The 12014-nt window shown below is 41.3% G+C and overlaps 1 protein-coding gene across 1 annotated transcript; it reads left to right on the top strand.

The window, feature by feature from the left end:
• The first annotated feature begins 879 nt into the window (after positions 1-879).
• On the top strand, positions 880-2421 carry NPBWR1 (neuropeptides B and W receptor 1). The gene is made up of 2 exons (XM_039702994.1): positions 880-942; positions 1394-2421. The coding sequence occupies exon 2, from the start codon at positions 1438-1440 to the stop codon at positions 2419-2421; it is 984 nt and encodes a 327-aa protein (XP_039558928.1). The 5' UTR covers positions 880-942; positions 1394-1437.
• Positions 2422-12014: the final 9593 nt, after the last annotated feature.

Raw genomic sequence — 12014 nt, 5'->3', positions numbered from 1 at the left:
CAAAATATTAATTTATTATGCTATTGGTAACTTATTAGTAATTATTGATAATGTATGTGATCGGTCCTGCTTGTAGCATTAAAAAAAAGTTGTTTACACTTCTGATTTTAGTGATTCAGAAGTTTTGTCAAATGTATTACAATAGTAATAGTAATTACAAATAGTAATAGTAATTACAAATGTATAGCACTGTATTACATCGAATTCTCCCAATGAAAAGGCAACAAAAATGAAACTAAAGTTAGATAGATTTTATGCCATGTACTTTTTGGGAAAAAAACCCCAAAAATCAAGAGCTCTGAATTGCCCTCCAAAAAATATTGCCTTCCCAGGGTTATATTCCAGTTTATCCCTAGCACAGTGTGAAGGAGTCAAAGTGTAAGGCAGAAGCATAGGGACTACTATGCATCCATCCTGCCTCTGAATCCCAATTCCCATGAAAAATGCGTTTTCCTGGCAAGATCCCAGAATCATAGATTAGTTTGGGCCGGAAGGGAACTTAAAGGCCATCTAGTCCAACCCCTCGCAGCAAGCAGGGGCACCTTGCCCTCGATCGTGTTGCTCGGAGCCTGATGCACAGCATCACGCTGCCCCCGCCCCGCGCCGGGACAGTCCCGGGGCCAGGCAAGCGCTGAACACGGAGCTCCCAGCCCCAGCACGGCCAGCAGATGCCACCGACAGCTGGGAATTCTCTCCCCATCGCTGCTCTGCCGGACCGCGGGAGGGGATGTGACTTCAGGTAACCGCACAAATCTCTTGGCGATTCTCCAGCTTCCGACTTTTAAACCATGCTCTCTGATGTTCGCGTTACCTGTTTCTTGCTGCCCAGATCGAGCCGGACACGGCTGTAACTCTCAGGATCCAGCAAAATCCCTCCTGCGCGGACCCAGCAGAGCATCCCGCCGCTCCGGGAGCCGCGCCGCCGCAGCCGGGCTGGAAGAGGTCAGTGCATCCTTGCTCCCGTTCTCAGCGCTCTGTCCGGCCGGGAAGGGGGTGCGTTTTGCTTTTCGGGGAGCACACCGAGGGCACCGGCTCCCCCAGAGAGCAGGACCCCCGCACTCCGCGCACCCCCGACAGGCACCGGCGAGCGCCGGCGAGGAAGGGGAGCGAGCAGCGCCTCCGGGCTCCCGGGCGAGCGCTGTCACCCTGGGGTGCCCGGTCACTTCGGGGCAGCCCGAGGCTGAGCGCTGTCCCCGCGCGGCGCTCCCACGATGTGGGAGCAGGGAAGGGGCAGCTGCTGGGACACTTGGCTTCTGGCTAAGCCCTTGGTGATCTTCCTTTGCTCCCATCAGGGTGGCAGTGGGAAGCATACGTGAGATTTTGGTGGTTGGATGTACCAGAGGAGACAGCTTCGCGAAGAGCAGAGGTCTCACCTATTTTTCCCCACTTCCAGGTCATCCTCGCCACCCCTGAGCCTAGTCATCCTCTCCTGTAGCCATGGAGAACTCCTCCCTCCCTGAAATCAATTCCTCATGTGCAGACTGCACTGGAAGAGGACATGGGACTCTGAATATGTCCACTACTCCAGTAAGCCCCAGGTACTACATCACAGTGCCTGTCATCTACTCAGTCATCTGTGCCGTGGGATTGACGGGCAACACTGCTGTCATCTATGTAATCCTCAAAGCACCAAAGATGAAAACAGTAACCAACATCTTCATCCTCAACCTGGCTATTGCTGATGAGCTCTTTACCTTGGTGCTGCCCATCAACATTGCTGACTACCTGCTCCTGCAGTGGCCCTTCGGAGAGCTCATGTGCAAGCTCATCATCTCCATAGACCAATACAACATTTTCTCCAGCATCTACTTCCTCACTGTCATGAGCATTGACCGCTACCTCGTTGTGGCAGCCACCACCAAGTCCAGGAAGGTGTCCTACCGCACCTACCGAGCAGCCAAGATTGTGAGCCTCTGCGTCTGGTCCTTTGTCACTGTCATCATCCTGCCCTTTGCCGTCTTTGCCAAGGTACACAAGGAGCAGGGGCGCTCCCACTGCGTCTTCGTGTTCCCCCACCCCGAGAGCGTGTGGTGGAAAGGCAGTCGGATCTACACCCTTATTTTAGGCTTTGTCATCCCAGTGTCCACCATCTGCACCCTGTACACCACCATGCTGTGCAGATTGAGACATGTGCAGCTCCACTGCAATGCAAAAGCTCTGGACAAAGCCAAAAAAAAGGTGACGCTGATGGTGGTTGCTATCCTGGGTGTGTGCTTGTTCTGCTGGACACCCTTTCACCTTAGCACTGTGGTGGCCCTCATCGTGGACATCCCACAAACCCCACTCGTCATTGGGATTTCCTATTTCATCACCAGCCTAAGCTATGCCAACAGCTGCTTCAACCCTTTCCTGTATGCCTTTCTGGATGAAAGCTTCCGGAGGAGCTTTCGCAGACTGATGGATCGCAGAACCACCTCGTAAAGCCAACCCAGCCATCTGTCCTGTGTCCCTCACATAGTCACTTGCTTTTCCTAGGTGATTCCAGCCCAGAGTGCTTTCTCTCCAGTCTCCTTGTGATGGCCCACTGGGCTTTAGTTTGTCGCACTACCCAAGACATGAACTGGGGTTGGGTGGATCTTTCTTACCTGTCCTGCACTCATTTCCTTAGCGCTGCCCTGGTTTCTCTTGTTAGTTTATTTGTTATTGTTTTGGGGTTTTTTTAATTTCTTCTCTCTAATGCTGTTTCTGACCTGGGTTTGGAGCTCACAGAGCTGCCACAGGTCCCTTTTCCCTTTTCAAAGGCATTGCTTTGTGAACTCAAGCCGCACGACTGGCTCAGTTATTGGTGATTTGTAAATCTTAATAAAAGTGTGTCACTGTAAGTTTCTCTGGGCCTGGATTGAAGGCACTTGAGAAGGTAGTTCACGTTCAGACTCAGATGTTTATTATTTCTTATCAGTAAAACAGTCTTACTACTGTGAGTTCAGCAGTTTTTCATTAGCAAGGCACAAAATGGCTAACAATCTCTTGTTACAAGGTCTTTTAAGACTAAACTATCCAATTAAGAAAGGACACCTATATTTTTCCTTTTAACCCAATAACTGATCCCAAAGAGCCCACAATGCAAATTTTCTGCCCAATTCCAAACATCAGCCAAACCCATGAAGAAGAAGGAAAAAGAAGCATGAAGAAGAAACTCAGGATGACACCTTGTGCCCTCCATCTTCCTTCCATCCACAACATACTAAAAATCCCAAAACCTAAATTTCTCATCTAAATGATATACCTACACTACTCTCTATAATCTATTTCACACTTTTGTGGATTCTAGTGTGTCTTGAAATCTAGGAAACTTTCTCAATGACTGAGGGTCAAAGTCAGTGCTCCCCTGGGGGGTCAGGGCACTCCAGAGCAGACAGAGAAATATTCCCAGTGCCATGGGTTTCCACGCGTTACCAAGTGTCTTGCTTAATAATACCACAGCCTCGTTCCTACCTACAGGACCTGCTTACCAAAGTCTTGCAAACTTAGCAACATCTCCAAATGATAAGGAATAAACAAAGGTATTGAGCTAATTTCATTTTACAGGACAGTAAGATAATCCTTGATAACATGTAAGAGAGATATCAGTCTGAACTTTAAAAAAAAAGAGCAACCCCTCCCTAGTGAATAAAAGACACAGATATGGGTTTGAAGCCACTTGCTGCAGAAAATAGCTTAAGAGTGCACTTGGTCATTGTCATTTGCAAAAAATGCAGCTGTTGTTTATATCAGAAGTGGTGATTACTTCATTATTTGTAATGTGTTTATGGGCTGTTTCACTTACAGATATTTATTTTGTGGTCCTAGAAAACAGAATCAGAGGCTATCTTCAGAACCAGTAAACTTTTAAGGGTTTGAAAGCATCCTTCTGATACATGGGATCCTTCTTCCCTTAGAAATCACAAATAACTTGCAGTGGTTAGGCTACTCTTAAACTATCTCTCACATACTTCCAGTTTTTGGTAAGACTTATTAATATTTCTCTTAAGAAAGAGAAGTGAAATAAAAATGGTACATGTAGGATACTCCTGTAAGACTTTGCACCAGGTCCTTTCCTACTGCTGCAGTTTAAAGTTTTGCCATAGGCATATGGAAAGTTTTTTTTCACTAAATCCTCCCACAAAAAACTCCAAATAAAAATTTTACTCACAGATTTTAGCAATTATGCATGCCTGATACTTTATAATAACATATGTCTAGGGTAATAATTAAATAATTTCTCCTTATAAGACATTAATATTCCCTGAGCCAGTCAATGCTAAGTTCAACACCCAGTCTAGCTGTTGTGGAAATAGAAGGACTCTTTGGGGAATGACAGTGTTGTTCTGTTTCACTGGGGACTGAATGATATGACATCCATCAGACACAGAAGCTGGCATTTGAAAGAGCAAGCCCAAAAGGTGTGGAGTACCCATTTCCACATCTCACAGAAAAAAATGTGCTTCAAGAACCTGCACTCTATCTTTCTGCCTGAAAGAAAAGGTAATCAGCTTTTCACACCAGCTGTCTGGTGATCAATCACTTGCCATGGAGAGAGAATTTCATTTTTATGGACAGAAAAGAAAAATCTCTCTGTTTAGGTTGCTGTTACGCATGCCACCTCTCTTGTATTCTTTAGTCATCATCCTCACAACAACTTATTTGCTTAAAGACTACATACAGCTTAAAAAGTAAACAGTTCTATTCTCAGAAAAGACATGTGCAACACCATTGTGCTCTCCTTGGTTTTGATCCTTCCCTGAAAACTGATGAATGGCAGTAAAATAAAATTCCCTGTCCAACAGTCACATTAGTGGCACAGGTTTGAACATTGTTTGTGATAGTGACCACCAAACTGCTTTAGTCATGCTGCTATGCAGCTGCATTTGTCTCATCACCTGTCAGGGCTTCTTTTTACCCCAGAAATATCATTGAAACTTTGGTAGCTTTGTTGTGCTTCTGAAAAACCTACTCTGTACCTATACATCAACTTTCTAAGATGTTGGCTGGTAGTAACGATGAGTTATAAGAACAGTCTGATTTGTATTCCATTTTTATCTAGATTTGAATACCCAAATTTTAATTGCTCCTGAACAATCAAATCTGGTTCAAGTTCTTAAATAAAAAACCAACTTTCTAAGCTAGATCAATGTGGAGAGGGTTCTTCAAAATCTTTGTATTTCTCAGGATATGGGAAAGCATTTTAAAATATGCCTTTTCTCTTAGTCAATGTTTCATTTCATTGTCTTGCCTATGCTTATTTTTTGTTTTCCAAAGAGAAAAATATGAGAAGAATTGTCTATTAGCAAGTTTCACTTTGAGGTGTCTTGGACTGCTTCTCTTTTTTCTATTAGAGTCATAAAAATGCAAATAGAGTATCACTCATGGTGATGTTATCCTTCACTAAATTCCTTCTCATTCTGAAGCCACCTGTTCTTCACAGTGGGGTGAACATCTGAGAAGAATTCGCTGTTTCTCCAAATGCCTGGAGTTTTCCCAGGGTTGCTGGTCACAGAGCTGGCTGAGGCTTGAGCAACAGCCACCTTGCAGGGCTGTGCTGTCTGCAGGGCCTGTGACATGTCTGGGAGCCTTTCACACTGTAGGCATTGCAGGCTGACATCCCCTTGGAAGAGGAAGTTGAGCCTGGAGAGCCTGGGGAGGGTTCTCATTGTTGAGTAATGCGTCTTGTAGGGCTTCAGTATGGAAACACAACACTTAGCTCTTCTCTCAGCATATGCCCTTTTCATTTGAGAGACAGAACATTCCAGCAGAGCCTAAATGTGATCCAAACCAGCACTCAGCAGGAGGGGGAGAGGTTCAGTTTTCAATACTGCTGGTCAGCAAGGATGACTTGGTGTTGTATAGAAACTGAACTTCAGCTCTCAGAGCAGAAATACATGATAATATAAAGATAAATTTGCTCCCCTTAAACATATTTATTTTTTATTTCTGGAGGAGGAAATAAAAATGTTCCAGCTCAGTCAATGTTTAACCAGCTATAATGAGCAATGGGACATTGTGACAGTAGAGTTGCTGTAAGGCAATATTTTTTACATATGGAAGTATTTTATATATATGAAAATTATTAAAATAAAAATGAATCCTTTTTCCCCTCAGCACAGCTAACTTGCAACTAATATTGCAGATATTTGATATAGACTTCCAGAGGATAAGCAGAAAAACCATAAAAACTGATTATATAAATAAATAAATAGAATAGAATTAAATTTTCTGACTGCTCATGCTTCATAATAAATAGAATAGAATTAAATTTCCTGGCTGCTCATGCTTCATCCTTCCCCTCTGTTTGTACCACCCTGGATGGTGTTAAATTCAGCATTTTGAACTTTTGGCCACTGCTTAAAAGCATGCAGCAAATTTGGAGAGGGGAAGGGGGGGTTGGGATTCTTGTGGGGGAACAAGGTGGAAGGTGTGGACAGGGCTGTATTCTCAGGACTGTGGTTAGTTAGAGCATGAGGAACATACACCTGTATAATGCTGGATGTCTTGCTCTGAGGAAAGCAGGGATGGGAAAAGTTCTGGGACACTGAAGGGTGTGAGCCTTGGATAAGTGCAAAGGATAGCAATAGGTGTTTGCTGGTTTGATTGCAGTAAAGCCTCATAAGTCAAGGCAGGAGAGAACTGTGTTGGTTTTTTTCTGCTTAAGTCACCATTCAGCTTCTCACATGCCAAAAAAACATGGTTAAAGAAAACCAGGCCTCCTGCTTGTGACAGACTGTCAGCACCAAATCTCAGTGTCTTGACTTCTGAAAGACATGCACAGCTTTTCATGGACATCTTCCTATAGTCTCTATACAGTAAGCTATAAAGAGCCAGAGGGTAACATTCTGTGCAATTGTCAAGCACCCCTTCAGCCAGGAACCCGAGCCCATGTGTCCCTTGGTCGCTGAGACACATCCTGGAAGCTGGTTAAAGTCATCTGGCAAAACAGACATTCCATCAGGACCACGAGTTTTCTATAAATTTTGTTTAAAAATTGCCCTGCATGCTTTTGCAGCAATAGCATTTTTGGCTTGCTACTCCTGATCCAGCTGCCCCAAACCCAAAGATGATGTTGACCATCACTCCTGTGTTTCCAGTTCCAGAATGTTTCCAATCCCTGCTTCTTTTTATCAATGAAAAAGATACTTTTTTCCTAATTTGAGAGCAAATTCCTCTACTGTTTTTTTGTACTTTGTGAAAATAAGTAAGCCCATTAAAAAAAAAAAAAACACTCTATTTTTAAGTATACTTTTTTTCTAATTTGAGAGCAACATCCTCCACTGTTTTTTTTTTTTTTTGTACTTTTGAAAATAAGTAAGCCCGTTAAAAAAAAAAAACTCTATTTTTAAGTCTAATATTTTTAGCAGTATTTTTGTCATAAGGACTTTATGTTAAAGGAAGAATACACTAATTTTGCCTGGTTGTATTTGAGCAGATGGATCTTTTCTCTGTGATTTCAGAAGTTGTGGAATTTTCAGAGACTGGAAATATAATAAACATTCCTTTTCCAGAGACTCTTCCCATGAGGCTCCCTTCAATGGCATGACATCCAAAATCTTAAAAATAAAACATAATTAAATTAATTAATAAAAAATAGATTTTAAAAAGAGAAAAAAAGGGATCTTCTATTCACCCAGTGTAGACAGCAGATGAAACAGCAGTTTATAGGCTTGAATTTAACAGACCAACATTTAGTCTAACATCAATGCTGTTGTCTAACACACACAGTACAACTTGCAGCTGGCAAATGTCCTGTGAGTGTTCACAAGTACAAAGCAGACAAGTTAGCATTAAGAGACTGTGATTCTTTTGCTCATTGTGATAAGCAGGTGCTTATATGAGTAGCCCAATCATGACAGGAAAATTATTCTTTTCTGAACCCTGTCTGAGGGCTAATTGCTCACCAGTGTCAGTAAAGATCTTTCAGACAAACCCATCCCAGTTACAGTGCTCCCCGACCCCCTCAGCTTATTTGGTCTCTTTCTGCTTCAAAATAGGTCCACTGTAGACAACAGAAAAATTTTCTTTCTCAACAGAGCAAGATTTTTACCAATTTAATTGTTTTGCCAATTTAAAGCATGATTGCAACACGAGGCAACCTCTTTTTCTGCTTTACAAAGTAGAAGAAAAATAAGTTTTCTATATTTTGCATTTTCCCCATCTTCATTCCTAGTCGTCTTTAGCAAGCATGAAGAAGATGCACAAACCACCAACTTATTGCTATTTGAAGTTCCACAAATGCTTTCAAAATCTTTTTCTACTTACAAAACATTTATACCACCAGAGGGAGTTCAAAGACAAATTATTCAGCAAATGTACTGAGTGGAAATGAGCATGTGCTGTCATGCCCGACACTAAGCATGCAGTTTTCCATGTAAGGTGTCTTTTCCTCAAATTTTTATTCAAATTCTCTATGCTGTGATAAACAGAATGATGATAAAATAGCTTTAATAAAGGTCAGAATTTTCGTCACTGTAGACAAGAAGGTGTGTCAGCTTGCAGAGGCCAACTCTCCTGCACACCATTCCTCAAATCAGGGCAGCCCAGTGGAGCCCCAGCAGCCTCCAGGCAAGGATTTGTGTGTACTCTGCTTCACACTATTTTCATTAGCTGGAAATTTTTTCCCCATTTGCCTTTTTCCCGTCCCTGGTTCCTATTACACCCAGACTGTATTTAATGTTTTGGACATTTCCCCTCCTTTCAGCTTTCAGCCCCGAGATGGCACTGGTTCTTCACTGACAAGCCATCACTGTTTTCCTAAACCAGAGTTAAAGACTAAAAAAACAAGTTCCTGAGAGCTAATTTGGAAACTGTGTTGCAGGATAATACAAATTAGCAAAGGGGAAAAAATACTGTTTCTCTTTTTGTAAAAAATATATAAAACATTAATCCTTATACATTTTTTTAAAAATGGAGATTAGTACTTTTTAACTGGTATTGGTTGAACAAAGTATGCTGAAATCATAGGAGTACTTTGGGTTAAACCTAGATTAAATTCCTTTATGCTCCCAGATTCAAGTTTTTAGTTCAGACACTAGACAGGTCAGTAAGGGAAGAGATTCTCAAAGAAAACTCTCAAGTCCTTAAACAAACTTGGGGATTTTCTTTAGAGAAGATATGTCCAAAATATTTAAATTTTTTCAATTTAAGGAAAAGAAAAGCTATATTATTCTAATAAGGAGCAAGTAGCTTAATAATTTAAATATCTGTCAGATTCTCAGGTGCTGTAAGTAGTGCAAAGGGCTTGGATAGAGTTGGTGTGATTTTCATAAATGAATAGCCAACAGTGTGAAATGTGTTTGTAGAATATTACAGGCTCAGGTGTTGCTACAGTCCTCTCCAATACTGCAGTGTATATTTATGTTTGCTGTTGGATGGAAGACATACAACATGCCTGTGTGGCAGTAGCTCCCTGTGGGAGGAAAGCTGGGCTACCAAGACCCCTGCTGGGTAAGCAATCCTCAGCTCTAGCTCCGAGGTGTTTTCCTTCTGCATTACATCCCTGCCTACTGAGGCCAACTCAGATCAGTGAGAAAATGTTAAAATAGCGGAGCTGATGATTGATTGTTGTTATTTACTGCTGATGCTGTGGTAGCACTGAGATCCTAACTAGTCTGGGTTGCAGTGGTAGACATTCACCCACATACACAAAAGTAAGAGCTGCACAAGAGAATTTGCAAATGAAGAGATTTTACTTTTCTGGGGACACGGGTCTCCTGGAATACCAAGAGGACCATGAGCCTGTTTCCCTCCTTGTCTCCGGAGAGACATATCCTTCCCAAGATGTATTTTTCACTTTGGCATTGTATTCACCTTAAAACTGAAGCTGAAAAATTGTGTATGGGCTTTTATGCCTCTCTTGCTGAACCTGTGTTACAAAATGGATCTTTATTTCTTAAGAAATAACAAGGCTGGTTTCTGGTTGGCATAGTGACATAGCAGCGGTATGCTATATAAAACCACCATGTGATTTTTATTAGGTACCTATAGAAGCTATTGTCTTCATGTTTGGTGAGACTGAGTTTGGCATTTGTTCCCTGTGATGAGCTAAAGCTACTCAACTCTCAGCGAGACTTAGGGTGATAGATCATTGTTGGATTGTGGTGCTGCAACCTGTGATGGGAAATTTGGACAACTAAATATGTAAACTTATTATGAAGAGAGAAAGCACCTAGCTCTCATTTTTGGACATACCTTGACTATTTCCAAAAATCAAACCCAAACCTAAAAAACCCCACCAAACCTACCTTTTAAGATCACAGAATTATTAAAAGGAAAAGATTCAAATTATTATGGTGATTTTTCCCTTCTTCCCAAGTTTTGATACTTCTTTGATATGCTTGTTTATTCACAGACACTGTATGTCATAAAGAGAATACTAAAAAAATCTCAAAAACTACTATTCCCATAAAACTCAGAATAAACTTCAACTCTGTTGACAAACTTTCTTGGTGTGATGAAGAGTTCTTCTGACTCTTACTTGAAATGCATTAAAATTGAAAACATGGCAAGAAATGTCCCCTAGATAAATTAGTCCTGGTAGAAATAACTTAAATACTGCTAAATAAACCAAGCCAAACCAGAATATATGACTGGAAAACCAATGCAGAAATCACTCTAACAGGCCCTACTGTAGTTGGCAAACATATTTTGAATTTTTTCCCTATATCAATTACTGAGCTCTTATTCAAGGCTGATTAAATCTGAGATGGCCAGTTTCCATCCTCTGTGACTAGGCAGTAAATGAAGTGGCTCTAAGTGGCTATACTACACATTTAATTTTTTTTCCCATGTTTTTAAGAACCACTACCACTGAGTCACAGTACTACAGTCAGAAGAATTTAAGAAAAAAAATCCATTGTAAAATGCTGGAACAAATCCACTATTTCAGACTTACCATTCTATATCAAACCAATGGTCTCTCATGTCAAGTAGTCTATTTTTAATGGATCTTAAATTATGTGTCTTGACATGGTGATGTACAGCTGTTTTCAAGGACATTATTATACAATGTGTGTGAGCAGGTGGCAAACATTGCTACCTACCAGAATTAAATCTGGCAAGGCAGAAATAGAAACTTTTACAATTCCTTCTATTATTTGTACAATGAGAGCATACAGTGGGCCAAATTGGGTTCCCATGGACTGGGCGTTCTGCAAAACACTGACTACAACATTGTGATCATAAATATAATCAAATCTAGTCTCTTTAAGACAAGGAAATGAGTGGGCAAAGGAAGAAGTTCTAAAGCATCTTAAGGGTAGGAAAAGCAAAGAAAATACAGAAATTATGGATAAACCTGGATTTCTTTACAAAATATGGCTTGAAAATTCAGAAGAAAAATTATAAAAGAGAAAACAGAAGCTCTCTAGCAAGATAGAACAGGTGAGTAGATGACCCCACTTGCTGCATGTCCACAGGGCCCAATTCTATTCACCATTTATTATTGCTCATGAAAGGAATGTGTTCCATCCACTCACCAGCTGGATCAGAGAGGGAGAATAAGGAAATCCCTAAAGCAAGAATGAGTACCTATTCTAGTTTATCATAGCATTTGAAAGACAAATGGACTTACATACAATGCCATTATTCATCCAATATGTGACATTATTATCAGCACATACATGCTACATTAGATTAACTCTTCAAAACATCTCTAGAGTTAAGACAGATCTCACATACTCCTCTTGGGGAGGCCAGGTTCTGCTGCTTTTACTGAAGTTCAGATGTTGTTCACTGAGGATGTTAAGTCAGGACCTTCTTTTCCTTCTGTGCTTACCTCTGCCCCATCAGCCATCCATCAATCTCTCCTCACAAGCCCACAGGCACTCTGCAAAAATAATTTCTTCTACTTTTTCAGGGTCTTTAACGTGTCCCTATCAGAAACCCACATTCCACTGAGCATTTCCTCTTGTTTTCTGAACTGCCTCAACCAAGTTTATGATACCACTAAAATAGAATGAAGTAACATTTTCATTATTGATGTGTCAGCTGCTCTTCTGTTCCTCTCTTGCCTACTTTTAGGAGAGTCCAGCACACTCTGCACAACC

Source organism: Passer montanus, unplaced genomic scaffold (assembly GCF_014805655.1).
Source record: "Passer montanus isolate IOZ18808 unplaced genomic scaffold, ASM1480565v1 scaffold16, whole genome shotgun sequence".
In the NCBI taxonomy this organism is placed as follows: Eukaryota; Metazoa; Chordata; class Aves; order Passeriformes; family Passeridae; genus Passer; species Passer montanus.
This window is presented reverse-complemented; position numbering and strand designations above follow the sequence as displayed.

What these genes read in the sequence shown, in the direction of transcription:
- NPBWR1 (XM_039702994.1), top strand. Translation starts at nt 1,438, where the DNA reads ATGGAGAACTCCTCCCTCCCTGAAATCAATTCCTCATGTGCAGACTGC.